Genomic DNA, 19,698 nt, shown 5'->3' with positions numbered 1-19,698 from the left:
TAAAGTTTTTATTTATTTATTTATTTATTTTATTTTATTTTATTTTATTTATTTTTGAGACGGAGTTTCACTCTTATTGCCCAGGCTGGAGTGCAATGGCGCGATCTCGGCTCACCGCAACCTCCGCCTCCTGGGTTCAAGCAATTCTCCTGCCTCAGCCTCCCGAGTAGCTGGGATTACAGGCATGTGCCACCACACCCGGCTAATTTTGTATTTTTAGTAGAGACGGGGTTTCTTCCATGTTGGTCAGGCTGGTATCAAACTCCTGACCTCAGGTGATCCGCCCGCCTCAGCCTCCCAAAGTGCTGAGATTACAGGCATGAGCCACCGCGCCCAGCCCAGTTAAAGTTTTATTTAAGCAGACCAGACACATTCATGCTTCTTTTTAGGGGCAAAGAAAACTGAAAAAAATGTTATCAGACAGAAAAGGTTGTTTCTATATGACAAACTGTCCTTTCACAAATACTGCAGTTCCCATGAGAACACATCTAAATAACAACACTGGGCAGGTACTTGCTTGAGTACTTAAAACAGAAAAATATGAAGAACTTTAATATTTTCAATATTCTCATATTATCACAATTCTCAATTCTATTCAAATGTAAAATTCAAAGTTATACAAATTTACCAACTCTGCTTTTATTCCATCACAAAAAGCAAAACACTGGAAATCAATTCTAAAGAAACACTTTTCAACATGCTTAGAGGCAACAAAGGCTAAGTCAACAGACTACTAAATCAAAGTTACTTATAAAAGTTGGTTTTACCATTGGCAAAAATAGATGCAAATAAAATGAGACTTAGGTTTTTAAAGTATGTGTTCCTTTATAGTGATCCTCTACAATATTTAATTTCTAAATCATTAATAACTTGACTGAGAAACTGGCAGTTCTCAATTTTTTAAGATTACATGTCTACTGATAGGGTAAGGTATATACATCAAATGGAAAGAAAGAGAATGAATTGTACTGCTGCTTTAGGAGTCAGGAATTTGCTTCCTACCCCAGACTAATTAATGATAATTTTAAGCTTAGTAAACACCGAAGGAAATAGCAATTTCAGAAAATCTTCCTTCCTTTTGTGACTTTAAACATATATTTTAGGTTATTATGCAACTCTATTTCAAAGCAATTTCTTGGACTTGGACATTAAAGTTAAGTCTTAACAGTTAACATTGATTTATTGAAGGGAGAAAAAAGATAACCTGTGATTTATAGTCTAAACCAATGGAAATGGCAGCAAGTCACTGCCACTTATTAAAAATTCTTCCCTCTATTTGAAATAATAATTGTAATGAACCTAGTAAGGGTGGTTAACACTCACCAGTATGAATCTTCTCATGTCTCTGTAGCAGGTACTTCTGTATGAAACGCATGTCACACTGACTACATTGAAATGGTTTTTCACCTTAAAATAATTTCACATCCACAAATTAGTTACTGAATAAAACAACAGTTTTTAGTTACTGTTTCTGAGGAAAGAAAAATCTTAGATGCCCAAATTTTGATTTTTAACCATACAAATTTTTGATGTTATTAACAGAATTTTATGTCCTCTCAATTTTTTTCTCAGGATTTAAAAATTCATATTCTCACAATCACATAAAAATGAGATTAAATTTGATCTATATATTCAAGGGGGGAAAAGGAAATAAATAAAACAATTTAAAATTGAATTTTAACATCATGGGGTGAGAAAGAACTACAGGTTCTCACGTGTCTTAAACATCTTTTCTTCCTTTTTATCTGGAAGAAGGTGCGGCCATCCTGTTTTATCCCTAGTTAACCATCCATTTATGCCCTTTTACATATTTTCTTCAGAACCTTCAGAACTTTCTAAACACCCCTTTTTTAAAAGATCCTGTCTCTTCAAACTTTCTCTCTCTGCTGGGGCTTTTCCTTTTAAGGAAAGTATTCTCTGGCCTGCTCTATGCTGAGAAACCTTGTTTCAGTCCTGGAACACTTCTACCTTAGTACTTTCTCTCCTTCCCTTTCACTACACCTCCTTAAAAGAGTAGTCTACTCTAAGTCAAATTCTTCACTGCCCACTTGTGGTTTAACCCTTATACTCTGCTTTCTGAAAAGCTACTTGTGATCTCCTTGCTATTTATTCCGAAGATTTTTTTCTTGGTTCTCTAACCTCTATCCTCCTAGGGCACTGGCACTGTTGGTCACACCCTGCTTGGAATTCTATCTTCTACTAGCTTCTGGGACACTATTTTCCTAGTTCATTAAATCTCCCTTATAACTGTTTTTCTTCCTCATTTCATCTTACATGTCTAGTTTGTTTACCCAAAGGTCTGTCATCTTTAATACTGTCCTCTACAATTTCATTATCTTAGCTATCATTTATTTATATTTGATTTCCAAATCCATGTTTTAAACTCTGCCTGGACATTTTGCACACAAAAAAAATGAACGCTGATAAACAGGCTTTTAATAATACATTCTTTAATCGTTTCTCTAGCTAAATGGAGCACATTAAGCCAAACAGGTTTCCAATTAAGACTATTTAATTAATTTTACACATCCATGCTAATTGTTTTCTCACTTAAGAGTTTTTCCTGGATTCCTTCTGACATTCTGGCCTACAAAATCTCTGATTTGGAATGCCAGATTAGCTATGGTCTTAGGAATGAACGACGGTTACACGAAGATGAAAATAACAAAGATAATAACTTTAATGGCCACAAGCCCATTTTAATTAAAGAAATACCTGTATGAATGAAGACATGTCTCTGTAAGTGATAGTTCGTTCTAAAGGCAGCATTGCAGTGCTCACAAACGTGAGATTTAGGGGTTTTCAAACCAAGTGATCCATCCTCATTTATTGTAAGGATCTAGTTCAAAAAAAAAAAAAAAAGGCAAAAACAAAAGAAATAAGTTTTAAAAACGTAATTAAATAGTAATTTAAAAAAATATAATGCAAACAACGGTCACCACAGATTATGAAATATTTTGTTTTTAAATAATCTTGAAAAGACTATTAGAATAATATTATCATTAACTGTAGGAAAGTACAATGTGACTCAGAATGAGCAAAAATCACTAATAAAACCTTGGAAGCTGGTTAAGTAAGATCTCATCACGGCCTTCTCTGTAATGCTGATGCGTGATGGAGTTCCTAAGTGTTCAGTAAGGGTGAGCACAGGTATATTGTCAATTTCAAATTCTCATATATGCAGGAAAAAAGCCTTTAGCCATGATCTAATATCAGTCGGTATGGGGTTAATTAAATAAATCATGGAAAATGAATACAATTTAATATTATGTGGTTGTGAAATAAAATGACAAAGCTCTCTATATACTTATATGAAACGCATGTCAGGATTTGTTAAGTTAAAAAAAAAAAAAAGGCAAACTTTAGAACCCAGTGTATAATTTTGCTAACTTTTGTATATAAAAGGTACATATAGGAATATATATTTGCATAGGCATAAAAACTACTTGAGAAGGATATATATGTAGAAGTGTATAACCTTGATTGTGATGGCTGGGGAACTGGGCAGACAAGAGATAAAATGGGAGGGAAGTTTTACACTGTCCACTTAACACATTTTTTTGAACAATGTAAGTGGCTACCTATTACTAAAAAAAAAAAAAACACTAAGTTTTCAAGTTATAATATGGTAGAATTTATGGTCTGTTTCAGTCTAGGATCACTAAGGTTATTCTAGAACTACTAAATTATTGTTAAACATATTCCTAAGAATATTTGTCAAATAAATAAATTAGAAGTGAGTATGGGGTCCATCTGGGGCATAAGTACTGAATAAGAAAATTATTCAGTACTTATACATTCAGTTTTTTTTTAAATAGAAGTGGGTAAAAAGAAGGAAGACAAGAGACAAAGAAAGCAACCTTGTCTTTCTGGGCTTATTGAGATTAACAGTATTGTGAGCCTGGTCTGGATGGCACCAGAGAGAAACTCACCTTAGGCTGCATGTATTCCAATTTATCAACAACTTGTTCAATGTGCAACATTAAGCTGCCTTTTGGCCAGGCATGGTGGCTCAAGCCTGTAATCCCAGCACTTTGGGTGGCTGAGGTGGGTGGCTCACTTCAGTTCAGGAGTTCGAGACCAGCCTGGGCAAAATGAGGAAACCCCATCTCCACAAAAATACAAAAATTAGCCAGGTGTGGTGGAACACACCTGCACTCCCAGCTACTTGGGAGGCTGAGGATGGGAGGATCATTTGGGCCAGGAGGTCAAGGCTGCAGTGAGCCATCATCATGCCACTGCACTCCAGCCTGGGCAATACAGCAAAAACTGTCTCAAAAAAAAAAAAAAAAAAATTGCCTTTCATCAGACATGTGGAAGAGTGAAAATAATGATTCCTTTTTCATTACTGACGAAAGCAAAAAAAAAAAAAAAAAAAGGCAGAATATTATGCTGAAGCAGCAAAGAAAACTAGAAGATCTGATCAGGAGGGGTATGGCCAGTGAGAGGGAAACAATGCTGTAGGTATGGGCATACAGAATGGGAGCTAAGAAACTGTCCAACATAGGTAGAGAAATCTGGGAAATAAATACAAAGAACTGTGGAAACTGATTAGGGCCTGCAAACACACAGCTATGACCCCTTCTCAAACCTAGAAAAGGGCAGTAGGTAAGGGAAAAAGGCTTTAATCCTTAAAACATTTTTACTTTAAATTCAAGAAGACAGTTCAGCCTATACTATATGCAGATCAGTGGTAATTATTATGCAAATCATACAGGGCATTCGGATTCTGGGCAAACAGCCAATGTGGTCAACAATGCTTCAAAGTCTATGCACCAAAGTCATGGAAGGGAAACATTTGGCAGGAGAATGCAAGTGGGTGTCACAGCTTCCTGAGGAGAGTCAAAGAAAGTGGAAAGCTTCATCTCTGGGCCAGTCAGTTTTAAATTTTTTCAACCCCTCCAAGTCACATAATAATAAGCAAGTTAACACTGTGCAAAAGGAAAACACACAAAATCTTTTAAAACATGACTCAATATTTTCAACATAAAACAAACAAAAAGATGTTAAATACTTATATAAAATGGAACTAAAAACAAGACAGCACCAGGTATTTTTTTTCATGTATGTTGATAACAAATAAGAAAATCCAACTGCCAAAAAACATGGCACTTCAATAGCTTTCTGTGGCATAGCAACTGCAAGGAAAGTTGCAAATCTTTCCTTTGCAAAGAACAAATCTGGCCCAAGTTGCTTAATGTGAAACGGATGTAATCCTTGACTGTACAAAGCCCTTTTATGAAGAGTTAAGGAGTTCTAGGTCATTGTTTTCTGGCACTGGAGGTACTGCTGCCTTTCATTGTAGATTCAAGCCTTAATTCAAGGTGAATTTTGTGGATGAAACAGCTACCACTGCCTTGTGGATAAACACACAGGAAAATCCAGCTTTTTTTAAGTTCAAAGACTGAAACACCAAATTCTTGGACATTTTATATTTTCCTTACTTTCTTTAGGCCAGAGTAACAAACATCTTTGTTTAAAGGACATACAGTAAACTCATCTTGACTCAGACGAGCATCAATGGCCCTTCCAATTTGTAACCTGTTTTAAATATATCCAACTGATTTTTATTCACCCTTATAATCTCAGTGTTCAAAATGGTATCTGGAGCATAGTGGAGACTCTATACCTGTCAAAGGACCTGGCTGCCTGCTGTCCATAACAATTACTCCTCCTAGCTTACCACTTTATTGTTTTTTAAATTTGTTGCTAAAAGCAATACTTTACTTTTCAACTTTTTAGTCTTCAGGTAACTGAGTAGTGAGAGAAGCGGGTAGGCAAAGAATAAAATCCCTTAGCAGAACACAAATAGCACATTAATGCAGGCAAAATTTTCTTTCCCGGTATAGACTTGCCTTCTTTTCTTGCTCACACCTTTTCAAGATCTTTTAGTAGAATGTGATCTACCAGCTGAGTGTGTTTGCCTTAGAGATTAGCAGTCTTACCTGCAACTGGTTCCATAAAACATTTTTGCTTTTCTTTTTTCCCCAACATATGAACACCATTACAATTGAAGAATTTTATGTTTAAAATTTTAAATTCTAAGATGCCTGCTAGACATCTTCAGATGCTTTATCTTGCCCCTTGTCATTGCTACTTCAGGAGAAATATGGTATATTACACAGACCAAGCAATCAGGCTTTAGCAAGTGGAGAAATCAGTAATACTCTAATTCTCAACACACTAGATTTTTTTTTCTTATCTGTTCAGTAAATTTAAAGCAAGATTTTATAGAAAAAAATTGAGTATCAAATGGAATTTCTCAGTTAATCTGCTTAATCTCATATCCATTGTGACATATTTTCTGTTTTAAGACAAATCTATTACCAGCCAGCTACCTAAATATACACATATGGTAAAGGTTATCTTAAATAATATACCCATTTTCATCAGGCAAAGCCCTAAGGTCTGCCTATTCAAATTCAGAGATTTTTCATTCCATAAGGATCACTGCCACTGAATAAATGAAACCTGACACCCCTCACTGAGAAAAAGTTCTGTTTTCTTAAAAGGCAGACATGATTTTTCACATTCAAACGTGTACTACTAAAATTATTAAAGCATATTTAAACTAAACACTATAGGTTTTTATCATATATTCCTGAATCAATCAAAATCAACTTCGAAGCCACCAAAACTCAAAAGACAACTTAGATAAGAGAGTTTACATTTCTCACCTATTATGAGACGTTCTACTGCAACTGGGGATGGAGAATGACAGCTGTGACAATTCTCTTTACTCTTTTAATCCAATGAGAAATGGAAAATAGTGCAAGTCCAAAGATACACAAATAACAAAGTCACCCTGAGTAATACCCATCATGGCAACTTGACTGTCCTGGTCATCGTTAATAACCTACTCTAACATTGTCACTTTCTTTTCTTCATCAAGATTTTTTATTGTTTCTCAGTACTAGATTTTTCTCATCACCAAATTTCATTTCTAAATGGTAAGCTTTTGACAGCACCAGAACAAGAAATTCACTGTATCATAAGCATGGCACAACAACTATGTTCAGCAAAATGACCCTGGGTTTTAGAAAAAGGCTGTTTCTTCCCTGTTCCCTGAATATTAGGCAAAGAAGTAGGTGATATTTTCTAAAGAAAGATTTACATCAGATTTTTTTTTCAAAGTTAGGGTTCAGTTCTATGGAAAAACAATTTATCCAAGACACACAATTTCCTGGGAAAATTAGATAAATAAAACTCTATTATTTTGCCAATCTTCGTCCTTCATTTTCTTACTATTCCATACTTCCTGTTTGCATCCTCAGTCTTATAATCAGTTCATCTTTAAAGGTACTTCTTCCTAAATCAAGGTAACATGTAGAAGAAAGCATGACAAATGTCTGGTATATCTACTTCTCTGTTTCTTTTCATTAAATTTTCCTTATATTACATAATTCAATCTTAAATCTTTTTAATACCAAAATCTAAAATCTTTTCTGGCCACCAACAATATATAATAAATTGCTGGGAAAGGATTCTCTATATAATTTATAATCTATTTGATGTGTGAAAAGTGCTCTTCCTCAGTTCAGCATAACTTTGAATAATCAATTTTTATTCAGATCACCTAAAGTGTTACAACAAACAACCCAGTTCCTTTCTTCAGTACCTGATGAGAGATCCTGGCACATAACAGGCACTCAAATTATTTGTTGAATAAATGAAAAGAGAGATACATTTCAGAATAAAGAGATGTAATTAAAAATATCCTCTCATTCAGTTACTAAGGAGTTGGAAAAGACCTATATAATATATAAGACCTATATAATATATACAACATGGGATTTAGATAATATTGTTATATTTTACTGAAAAAAATTCTTAGAATTCATTAATGTTAACCCAACGATCTTCCTAAAACCCTTCTGAGATGGAAACTGTTACCTTCTAATTCACATAACAAGTGAATACCAAAGTCCAGTAGTAATACCTCATTTATTCAGAAACTTCTAGTGTCAAGATTTGAAGTTTTCAAGCTTAAGAGTGTAACAGTCACCAAAAACAGACTCAAAGGGGCAAAGGAAAGTGATGTTAAGTGGCCACCCAGATATACAGCAATGTAAAAATGAATAGCATGTCACCAAGGAATGAAAAGTGAAGTGATTATAAGCAGTATAACACTTAAAGTCTAGCAGTGAGGATTTTCAGGGTCAGGTGGGCGGGGGAGAGCCCTAAAATCTCTGTTCTCCTAGAGGGCTTCAACTGCAATACATGACTTTAAAAAATGTTTATGTCAGCTTCAAGACATTAAAAGCTAAATTATGTTCAAATACACTATATTTAAAAGGAAAACACGTTAAAGATTTCCCAAAAAAATGGTGAAAATAAAATGAAATTTGATATTTAAAAGGTGTAAGCTTCTATTATGTAGAAAACTTACTTTCTTAAAACAGCTAATCCCACAACAGATGCAAATAGCTTGACCTAGATGATGTTCCCCAGCTCAGTTACCCTCTTCATCAGGCATGCTGCCAAGTGTATTTAGGCAAATTTCAAGTGTCAAAACCTACCTTAAGATGATCAGGCTTTCCCATTGCACTTAAGTTTTCCAAAAAAAAAAAAAAAAGACTCAGCTTTGCCATATGAGAAAAGTTCAGAAGGCAATTATTGCTTAAAATCCATGGCAGCTAAAGATGGCATAACAACACAGTACTTTAAGGGAGCCATAGTTACATGGATGTTTATAAGCTCTGATGTTTTTACTAAAACTCTATCACATTAGTTATACTTCTTGTGCAGATCCCCAATCTAATACTACACAATGGTGACACAAACTCAAAATATTCACAATGGCAAGATTTTAAGATTTGGAAAAGGTGCTGGGGAAGAGTGGAGTCCTCTAGGCATAATAAATCATAATTCTTTGAGGAACTTAAAATTGTTTTTAAGGAATTTAAAACAAGTAACACTTACTGATTTACAAACATGGGTAAGTTTCTCTTTCTCTTCATACCAAAGAGCAGAATGAATTACTTTAATGGAAGTTCTGAAGCATAAATTTTTATATACACTCCTGAGAAAATGTAAAATTACTCACTGGTTATATCTTAAAGTTCTAAGACTCCAGACACAAAAAACCCATTCATCTGGAGATGGCAGACCAGTGGTTAAAAACAGTCCACAACTATTCCCTATCCCATTACATGTAACATGCCAGGACAATTGAAAAATAATTGTTCGTTCTTTATTTAAAAAAAAGAAACAAAACAAAACCAGAGACAGAGTTCCACAATGTTGCCCAGGATGGTCTTGAACTCCTGGGGTCAAGCAATTCTTCCGTCTCAGCCTCCCAAAGTGCTAGGATTACAAGTGTGAGCCACTGTACCTGGCCTGTTTGTTATTCTTACACCTCTGTCTGCTGTATATTGTTTCTAGTCACTTCATCTTCCTAAGAATTTCTCTAAAGGGCTACCCTAAAACATTCTCTTATATACACTATACTTAGAATAGGACAACTCTGTCATCTGGCCACTACAGAGGTATATAAATACTTAAATAATACCTTTAGAAATATTCTAAAATGATACATTATAAATGAGTTTATCGCAAATTAGATGAGCAAAACAGCTTAAAGCCTGTAAATACCTAATCTATATTTACAAATACCTAGAACATATCACCAAATACAGGGTCCAACACCCAATGAGAAGATAATCTGGGTTTTAGTCAGAATTTCAAGAAGAGAGTACACTTGAAATAGATACCCCATAGATCAGCAATGAATCCAAAGTAACAATCAATCACTATCACAAATGATTTTAGAAATGATTTTTTACATAAAACCTGGTATTATTCTATATTGGAAGAACTTGATTTGTTCATTAATGTAAAGAACCCCCAAAAATGACATAAATTACTGAGAAAAACATTAAAGCCCCAAGAAAAGAAGTGGACGGAGAGGGAAGAAAAAAAGAAGGGAGAATTTTACAAAACATGAAATATAAAATGCCAACAAAAATTTTAGAAGTTTAGTGTGACCAGAAACTAAAGAAATTCAAATTTAAACTATAATGAGGCTCCCATCTTAAGCAAAGTCAGATACTCAAGACCAGTGAGAATGCAGACAGATACACCTCAGGTCCACTGCAGGTAGAAATGTAACTGGTATAACATTTCTGAAAAGAGTAACATTATCAAGAAATCTTTCTAAAAGTTCACACCCTTTGATCAACAGTGCACAAAGATACATACTCAAACATTTTAAGTGCAGCATGATTTAAAACACAAAAAGGACTACAACTTTCAAACAACATAATAATGTCCAATAAAGCAATCATTAAATATAACATGATCAAAAAATAGATTATGTAGCTAATAAAATGATTACAAAAAACATTAAAAACTTTAAGCACAAAAATTGCTTACATTTCAAGTGTTAAAAATCAGCTAATTTATTCCATATTATACCTCCATATCTATCTGCACAAATTTGAAAAAAGATAGAGAGGGAATATGGCAGAAAATCCAAGTAGTTATCTCTAGGAAATGTAACTATGGGTTATTTTAGTCTCTATGTTTTTCAAAATTTGCTATTGTAGGCATATTTATATATCCCCAAAATAGTGGTATGCTGGCAAATATTTAACCACCAGCTAAGGAATCAGGGGCTACAGAAACACTTGCTGATTTCCGGGGTGTAAATATTCACACCACAGCTAATTATAAGCTACCAATGGTTTTGGCAACTAGTTTGCAAATGAAATCTTGCAAGCCAGCTCAAGCTGGCTCCAACACACTAATAAGTCCAAAAGTATACAAAAATATAAATAATAATGATGATTATGATTTCAAACCACCACAAATTTTTAAAAAGCCATCAAAAAAATCATATTACAGTATGATCTTTTTAAAAAGGACTTTCTCACCACATGAGGGAAGAAAAAAATTAGACTTAACTATAAAAATGCAAATATGCTGCAGAGAGTTCAGAGAATTTCTAGGAATACCAAAAATGCTGCATACATTCAGCTATCACTATACTAAAGAGAAAAAAACAGGCCAGGAGTGGTGGCTCAGGCCTGTAATCCCAATACTTTGGGAGGTTGAAGTGGGACGACGGCTTGAGACCAGGACTTTGAGACTAGCCTGGCCAACATAGCAAGACCCCATTTCTGTAAGAAATTCAAAAATTAGCCAGGCATGCTGGCACATGCCTGTGGTCCCAGCTACTCAGGAGGCTGAGGCAGGAGGATCCCTTGAGACTGGGAGACTGAGGCTGCAGTGAGCCATGATCATGCCACTGCACTCAGCCTGGGTTACTTGTTTATTTACTAACCCATTCATTAACCCATAAAATATTTATTGAGGATCTATTATGTCTCCTATTCCAGGCTCTTAGGATACAGCTGTGAACAAAATTAAGTCCCTGCCCTCATGAAGTTTACATCCTATTAACAGGGATCCTATATCTTTTCCTGATGAATAACTGGTATTACATTTTCCTGAAACCTTAATATAAAGATAAGGAAAACTAATACAAATGAGAAGAAAGGGCAATGCATGCCATCTGTTAAAGATATGGAAAAAGAAAAGTTTATTTTTAGACAAGTCAGGAACATGGTAAAAGAGAAGCAGAAAAATTGAAAGCAAGGCCCACCACCTCCATGCAGGCATGCACCCCTTCCTACTAAACCACACAAGACTTTTACATCCGCCTTAGGGTCCAGCCAGGTTCTTGCCTATAGAATTAACCAACAGTTGGAATTAAGAGGTTGTGATTACCACCTTAATATATTGTCTTACTTTTGCGGGAGAACGTTGTTTCCGCTTCTTCTTTTTCTGTAAGTCTACTGGCTCTCTGATTTGTTTTTTGTCTCTCATCAGTTGCTCAGATACATCAGTAAAAGTAATTTCCTGCTTTACACTTATCTGTTTAAAAAAAGAAAAGCCAATTTTAGACATAAATAAAAAGTTCATTGTGACAAAAGGCGATTTTATGTTTAATCCTTTGCTAAACCCACATACAGGTGCTTCCAGAATGATGACCTATGTGTGTGTGTGCTAACTATATACAGTGCTATAGAATTCATTAATAGGCAGTGGGTAATAAGAATTGAGAGTACATAAATTGAGGGATAAACAGATTTTTTTTTAAAAATCTACCTGAGAAAAAACATCAAAGACGTCCTGGGAAAAGATGATCATCAGACCAAGCAGAAGTCAGGAAATCGTAACATCAATTTCATTCCCACATTTAAGGAAACTGATACTGAAGTTAAAAGCACACAAAAAAGGTTAAGGTCCAAAAATCAACATAATACTGGGGAATAAAAGAGGTATTTAGACTTATAGATGGGCTCTGTATTTATAAAATATCAAGTAAACCACACAAAATTCTAAAAGATAATTTGTCAAAAGAAAGACAAATTAACAATGAAAATCTAATTATCTTCATGCTCAACAGTTTTGTCATATGACTCAAGATCTTAGCCAGTACTTTCCTGGGCTCTACAACAAACCATCACCAAATATGTGTTTACAGAAGCAAGTATACTTTTAGGCCACTACACTGTACAAGACATGATGCTAACTACATAATAGAGAAACACTAGAAGAAACATTAAGATTTCAACAATGTTCTTCAATTTTCAGATCTCAATTCTCAGAGTTACTTGTCCTTAAAGAAAGAAAAGAAAAACCAAGGTTCTAAGATCACTAACAGTACTGTCGTCAGTTCTCATCAGATTTGATGGTGTTCAGTCATCCCCTCCTCACTGCTACATTTTCAATCTATCCTTGAAGTAAAACAAGAATCTTAAAACAGGAAACTTTCAACTCAGGCTATAAAATACAGTAAAGATCCTTGAGAATAATTCAGTTAAGTACAACGTGCTAATGGCTACATTTTCAAGAAACACACTAAAAAGCATGGTGTAAAAGATGATGAACATCTTACAGATTCACAGTGTAAAGGTGGAAAACAGCTGTGTAGAAGAGGTTCACGAGAAAAATGCAACCTAAGCCAGGAATTTCAGACTGACAAAATAAAAAGTGGAAGTTCTCATGAATTCCTGAAATGCAGGCCATGTGAGAATCACAAATCAAGAACCCTGGTACAAAAACATGATGTAAATGATTATTTATTTAGCTAGTAATTCTACCAAGTTACAGAAGGGTACAGTGACGACTCTTCTGGCTTCGTTGGTATCAATTATTTTGAATACAAAATAGGATGGTAAAATCACCACCTACAAGACTTGGGAATACAGACCTCTTATCACCTCTGAAGTGATATTTACTGAAAAACAATAACTGGGAATGGGTATGAGACAAGAAGAGATAACAGACTATGTAAGCAGCTGTGGAATTTCTCTGCCCTATTTTGAAGGAGTACCAAAAAGTAGTACAAACATTTCTGTCAGCATGTAAATTCCAATAAACCATGGAAATGTAGCATGTGGCAATAAAAAAGAGGAACTCTTTTTAGCAAGTGTAAAGAAGAGTGTAAGATAAATTCATAAATAAGTTCTGCTGTTAACTGCCATTCACAAACCAAACAAGAGCCTTTATATGCAAACAGTAAAAAAGATTAACACATATATCTGAACCTGTTATTTCCACATATATGGAAAGTGATTATATTAATACTGTGATTTTCACCTAGTCCCATTAGTACCCTCATGCCTATTTGCAGGCCTGAATTTCAATGCTGTTCTTATTACCAGTCCAGATATGCCACCACCACCACCATCCACCACCATCCTACCTGCTCTTCTTTCTTCAGATTTGACTGAACTCAGACATTTCTCCTAAAACTCTAAGGCCCCTGCTCATCCACTGAGTCAATCTCCCTCTGGGCTTCCCACTTTGAAACTACAGAAGCTGTCAGACATGATTTCCTTTTCATATCTCCCTTCTATACTCATCTAACTTCTTCCCCAAGTTAAGACGGAAGTAGAGACCTATAGTGTCATGCTTCCTCTCCTCTTGCCACTCCCTATGCCAGTTCTTTCTTGCAAGTTCTAAAATATCTCTTAATTACCCTTTTTCTCATTTTCAAACTTTCCCTCTTTATTTTCCTGACTTTAAAGAGTCCTCCCTATACTGAAAATATTCTTCCTTTGATTCTAATAATTAACTCAACTCCAGAATGACTTGCTTTATCAAGACTTATTTCTCACCCCAAAATAAAGTCTTACTTTTATATTTAACTATTTCATGTACATGTATACTGTTTTGATATTTTAAAGTAAGATACTCTTTGTTGGTATTTCTTATAATAGCTGTCATTCATTTTCTCATTCAACGGCTATTAAGTGCCTGCTCTGTCAGGCTAAAATACTATAACAAAAACATTTACTAAGATTGTAATATGTGCAAAGTGCCATTCTAGATACTATGCACATTCTAAATATCAGATTTCCTTTTCAAAGGGCTTAAAATGTACGTGCAGAGTTCTGATGCATTATCAAAAAAAAAAAAAAAAAAACCTAATACAGACAGCACATGTGTCATACTCTAACTGAACGGAACAGAGAATAAGGGTAGAAATTCAAAGGGAGAAATAAAGACAACGTGAAATAACTGCATTAGGCTTTGGGGATGAAACAACAGACAACGACAGCTGCAAGTTTAGCACGTATATCCCCCCTTTTAATTTTTTCTTGCAAATTTGCTACTCTTCTTAACTTCATCTAGTCTCAATAATGATAATAAGCGATGTAACAAATATAAATTGTCCCTGAAGTAATGTTGCCAGACACAATGTGATGAATAAGTATTTCACTACGGTTGCAAATTTTGGTCTACCCCCTCTCCCCACCTTCCAAACAAGATGACTGACTCCTTGGAATCATTTTAGACTCTTTCTTCTCTTCATTCTCAACATCCTGCACCCATACCCAGTGACATCCACTTCCCTCCAATTAACCATACCAACCTCACTGACTTAGAGCATTATCATCTCCCAATGTATTCTTCTACAAATAAATTAATATAAAACTATGTCCTTATCATTTCCTCAGTGAGGAACTGGCAACAGACTGTTGCCTGTATTATTCATTATCAGCTCCCCAGCTCAGCTTTCAAAATTCTATATGATCCACTTTACAGAAAAGACCTAAGGTACTTGGCAGAAGGATATGACCTTACCATCACTCCTCTCCATTTCTGGAGTCACATGTTCCTATCAATTTTCAATTTCAAATTGTGGTATTCTCACTCATCTTCCAACTCAGTAGAGTAAAAGGAAGGTGGTCTTTGTTTGCCCCTATAGTCCTGATTCCATTCCCACCCATTTCCATGGCTCTGCTGCTTCACTATCTATTTTATAGTCTCCCTGACACTACTAGCTACTTCTTCTCTTCTTAAAAGCACACTGAAATTTCTCCTATAAGTTCTTGTGGACCAAAATTTTTCCAGCTACTATATTCCTTCTTTTGGCCAAACATTTTGAAAGAATAATCTGTAGTCAGTATACAGAGATAAAATAACTGTGCCCAAATTTAGAGAAATGGTTGTTCTGAGAGTAAAACAGTATACATAGCCGTATAAAAAAAGACGTGTTTAACTATCACTAGAAGGAACCTGTTCCAAAATATTGCCTAGGAAACACCCAAGTTGAATCAAGGTGACTAAAAGTATAACAAGTTTAAATGTAAAAGGAAAGGTATAACACAATTAACTGCACTGTAAACGTACTGCCTAACGAATGTCAGCAAGATTTGGGGGTATTCATGGAGTCCAGAAAAGGAGAAATTTAAGATTTAACTTTAATTTGCATGTATATTTCCAAGATAGAACTGCAAGAACAGTTTGATGTAACCAGACAACAGAAAGACTTCAAATTCCAAGCTCACAAAGCCACAGAACAGGACAGGGAGGTGAAGCAGTACACTGATGGATAGGCCTTTGTGAATCACGAACTATATCCCTCCTGTTTGCCTGATCCATGACTGCATGCAAAATTTGGAAAGGAGCTACATTTGTCAGTGGAAAGTCCATAGCTATCCTTTGATTTTTGAAAAGGTTCAGGGGAAACAAACATTCTGATCTATTTCCCTATTACATTTCTCACTATAAATGTAAACTCTGGTTACTGTATCAGCATCTTACAGTTTATATAATTAAAGATTAACTAGATGAACTGATCAAATCAAGTTACCTTACCTGAAACAGTGCTGACCATCCCTATCCTACTTGGAAATTCTAGTCTTCCAAGTTCCATAAAATCACCTAATTTAAGTTCTCTCCTTTTCTTCATAGCAGTTCTTCTGGATCCATCCTTCCAGTAATATGTGCCTGTATTTTGTAACAGTTTCAGTAAATCTACATCAGTGGTTCTTAACTCTTTATGTTTAAAGTCGGGAGAATAAAAAGGGAAAGACTGAAAATGAGAAAAAGGTCAGGGTAATTAAGAGATGTTTTAGAACTTGCAAGAAACAGCCAGCATAGCATGGGGACTCCTGAAGGTCCCTTATACCCTTTCAGGTCATTCATGACATCAAAACTACTTTCACAATAGTACCTGCTTTTTAAAACTCTCTTTCCCTCAAAAGTATACAGTGGCATTTTACAGAGGCTAATTAAAATGTGATATCACCACAGATTTAATATATGTCACCACAGATATGCATTATATCCAGTTATATTAAGCCAGATAATGAAGAGATATCAAAAAAAAGTAAAACAACTTCCCTCTTCTCACTAAATTTTTTGTTTTGGAAAAGTTATTTTTTATTTACAAATGTTACATGCTAACATGTAGTGAGTTTTATTGTGACAAATTAATATGTAAAACTTTAAATTTCTCAGCTTTAATTTTGAATATGGTAAATACTGATACATATAACCAACATAAGCAAAAGCTCTGAGGAGTCCTCAGTATTTTTTAAGAGTATAAAGGGATCCCACGGCCAGAACATTTGAGAGCTGCTAATCTAGATACATCTTAACTATACAATCACTTTCTCTCTTTCACTCAATCTCTTTTAATATACAGATGCCTGGGCCCCACCAATATAAAGAAATTACTATAGATGTTGTCTGCATGTGTGGGTTAGTAGACATACATGTATTTCCTAGCTTGTTTGCTGAGGTCACTGAAAAGCAACGACACCCAACACACCTAGCACCCAGAATTTAGTTTCTAAATGCCATTATCCAAAAAAAAAAGAACCAGAGTTCTCTGAGAAGCAGTTGAGCCCAGAGCTGGGTCAGGGAAAAATATAAGATGACTCTAGAAAATCATAATGTCAGAAGCTAAAGTGTTCAAAAAAGGATCAGAGGATGTCAAAAGGACATAAGACCCAGACTGAAAGAGCTCCTAATGGCCAAAGATGGATTGATCTGAGCAAGAATGTAAGCAACAACAGTACTGGATTATAACCCACATCCACAGATACAAAATGAAACAGTAACAACAACAAATAAATGGAAGAAATGGGACAGCTACAAGGAACATCAATATAGAAGGAATGAGGAAAAGACAAAATCACAATTAGGTAAACAACATGGTAATAACCATTACAGGCAAGGTCCCCACCAATACATGCTAAAGTTAGTGGGCAAAATTTTGAGAGAGAGGATATTTAAATGGTCTCAAAGTACCTCCTCCAAGATATCTGTCAATTATAAAGAGAAAAACAGTAACTCTACAGTGGGGAAACCTGGCAGATAATCACAGTAAAGAAGGATCAAGATTACTATGACCAGTTTTAAGACCTATCCACATTATGTGCCCCCGATATGATGCACTGAGGGGGATACAACATCACTTCTGCGGGGAGTCAAAAATGCAGAGCATCAATCTAACCATGAGAAAACACCAGAGGAGCTCAAATTAAGAAACAGTCTACAACACAACTGACCAACACTCATCAAAGTATAAAGGTCATAAAAGATGAGGAAAAGTCTGTGTTCAACTGAAACAGATTGGAGGTGGCTAAAAAAACAGGATAACTCAATGAAATGTGGGTCCTGAATTGAATCCTCAAACAGAAAAAGGGTATTTGGAGGGAAACATAAAATTCAAACAAGGTCTGTAGTTTAATAGTATTTCACCAATGTTAAATTCTTGGTCTTGACAACTGTATCATACGGTTACATAAGTTTTAACATTAGGGGAAGCCGTGTGAAAGGTTTATGCAAACTCTACTATTTCTGCAACTTTAAGTATAAAATTATTTCAAAATGAAAAGTTAAACTAGACTCTGATTTTTCTAACTACAAAAATACTCAGCATTTACATGGCATTTTTATGAGTTTGTGATTCTGCCTCCTCAGCATATACTAAGTTTTATCAGACATTTACTATCATGCACTGTCCTAAGTGCTGAAGATATTAATACAATACATGGGGAAGACATGGTCTCTAGCCTGTATAGTCTACTGCATTAAATCCTACAGTAACACTATGTTAAGAATTTTCATTAAAAAAATAGAAAACTAAGGCACAGGAAGGTTGAGTTACTTGCCTAAAAGCACATTAATTAAGACAGAAAGACAAAATTTAAACCAAAGTCTTCTGAATCCAGTGACTAAGATGCTAATGATTGTGATCTGTGAATTCTTTCTTATCCTCATGTTACCAATAAACCAACTAAAATTTCAGGGAGGTAAGTGTCTTACCCAAGTTATTAAGTTGTAAAACTAGGACTTAAGGTCAAATACCTTTCAGTCCAGGACTGCTTTTCAATAAATTATTCAAACTTATTTAAAAATGCTTTTTATAGAAACGTACTGTATTTTTCCATATATGAACTATAGTTTGGTTGCTTCCAAAATAAGAAAAAAACTACTAGTGGTTTTAGAACACCTAGTGATTATTACTAAAGAAAAATAAAATGTTAAAAAAAAAATAGGACAGGCACAGAGGCTCATGCCTGTAATCCCAGCACTTTGGGAGGCCGAGGTGGGTGGATCACGAGGTCAGAAATTCAAGACCAGCTGGCCAAGATGGTGAAACCCCGTCTCTACTAAAACTACAAAAATTAGCCGGGCACAGTGGCAGATGCCTGTAATCCCAGCTACTTCGGAGGCTGAGGCAGGAAAATAGCTTGAACCCAGGTGGCAGAGGTTGCAGTGAGCCGGGATCGTGCCACTGCACTCCAGCCTGGGCGACAGAGTGAGACTCCGTCTCAAAAAAAAAAAAAAAAAAAGACAAAATGCCAAGAATATTTATATGAAACATTAGAAGACTTGGGTTTCAATACTATCTCTTCCAATTATTAGCTAGGTGAACTTGGCTTCCAGAAGTAGTATGGCAAAACAAGAAAAGCACAGGCTTGGGAATTCAAAGAAATAAAATCCAGTTTCAAATAGTAATACTAACAGCGTGTGAGGCTGAACAACTAAAATTGAATCATGCCGAACTTTGCTCACCTGTAACCTGGAGGGGAAAATCTCATAGGATTTTTACAGAGTTAAATAAGATAACTCTGTAAAGTACTAACTACAGTACAGAGCAGTATGAAATAGTTCTTGATGCTACTTAGTATCATAATAAACTCATCTGTTAATTGGTAGTAGTAATAATATCCATCTTACATCAGAAAATCAAATGAGATTACATGAAAAGCACCTTGAAAACCTTAAAGCACTAAATGAATATATAGTTATTAATTATCATACAATTAATAGGTGTGTAATTGCTTGGATACACAAAGGATTAGCAATTTCTATAAAATATCTCTACGTAGACATTTTGATATCTAAAACTCAATATGCCTAAAAAAAAAAAATCTTTCCTTT

At 35.1% G+C, this 19,698-nt stretch overlaps 1 protein-coding gene across 7 annotated transcripts in view; it reads right to left on the bottom strand.

The window, feature by feature from the left end:
• Positions 1-19,698, bottom strand: part of ZNF148 (zinc finger protein 148) — a 155,764-nt gene that overhangs the window by 50,715 nt on the left and 85,351 nt on the right. For all 7 annotated transcript variants that reach the window (XM_024244200.3, XM_024244199.3, XM_063721668.1 and 4 more), the window contains 3 exon segments: positions 11,752-11,877; positions 2,716-2,839; positions 1,324-1,407 (listed from right to left, as the gene is read on the bottom strand). In XM_024244200.3, coding sequence (XP_024099968.1) covers positions 1,324-1,407; positions 2,716-2,839; positions 11,752-11,877 — 334 coding nt within the window.

Source organism: Pongo abelii, chromosome 2, assembly GCF_028885655.2.
Source record: "Pongo abelii isolate AG06213 chromosome 2, NHGRI_mPonAbe1-v2.0_pri, whole genome shotgun sequence".
Taxonomy (NCBI): Eukaryota; Metazoa; Chordata; class Mammalia; order Primates; family Hominidae; genus Pongo; species Pongo abelii.
This window is presented reverse-complemented; position numbering and strand designations above follow the sequence as displayed.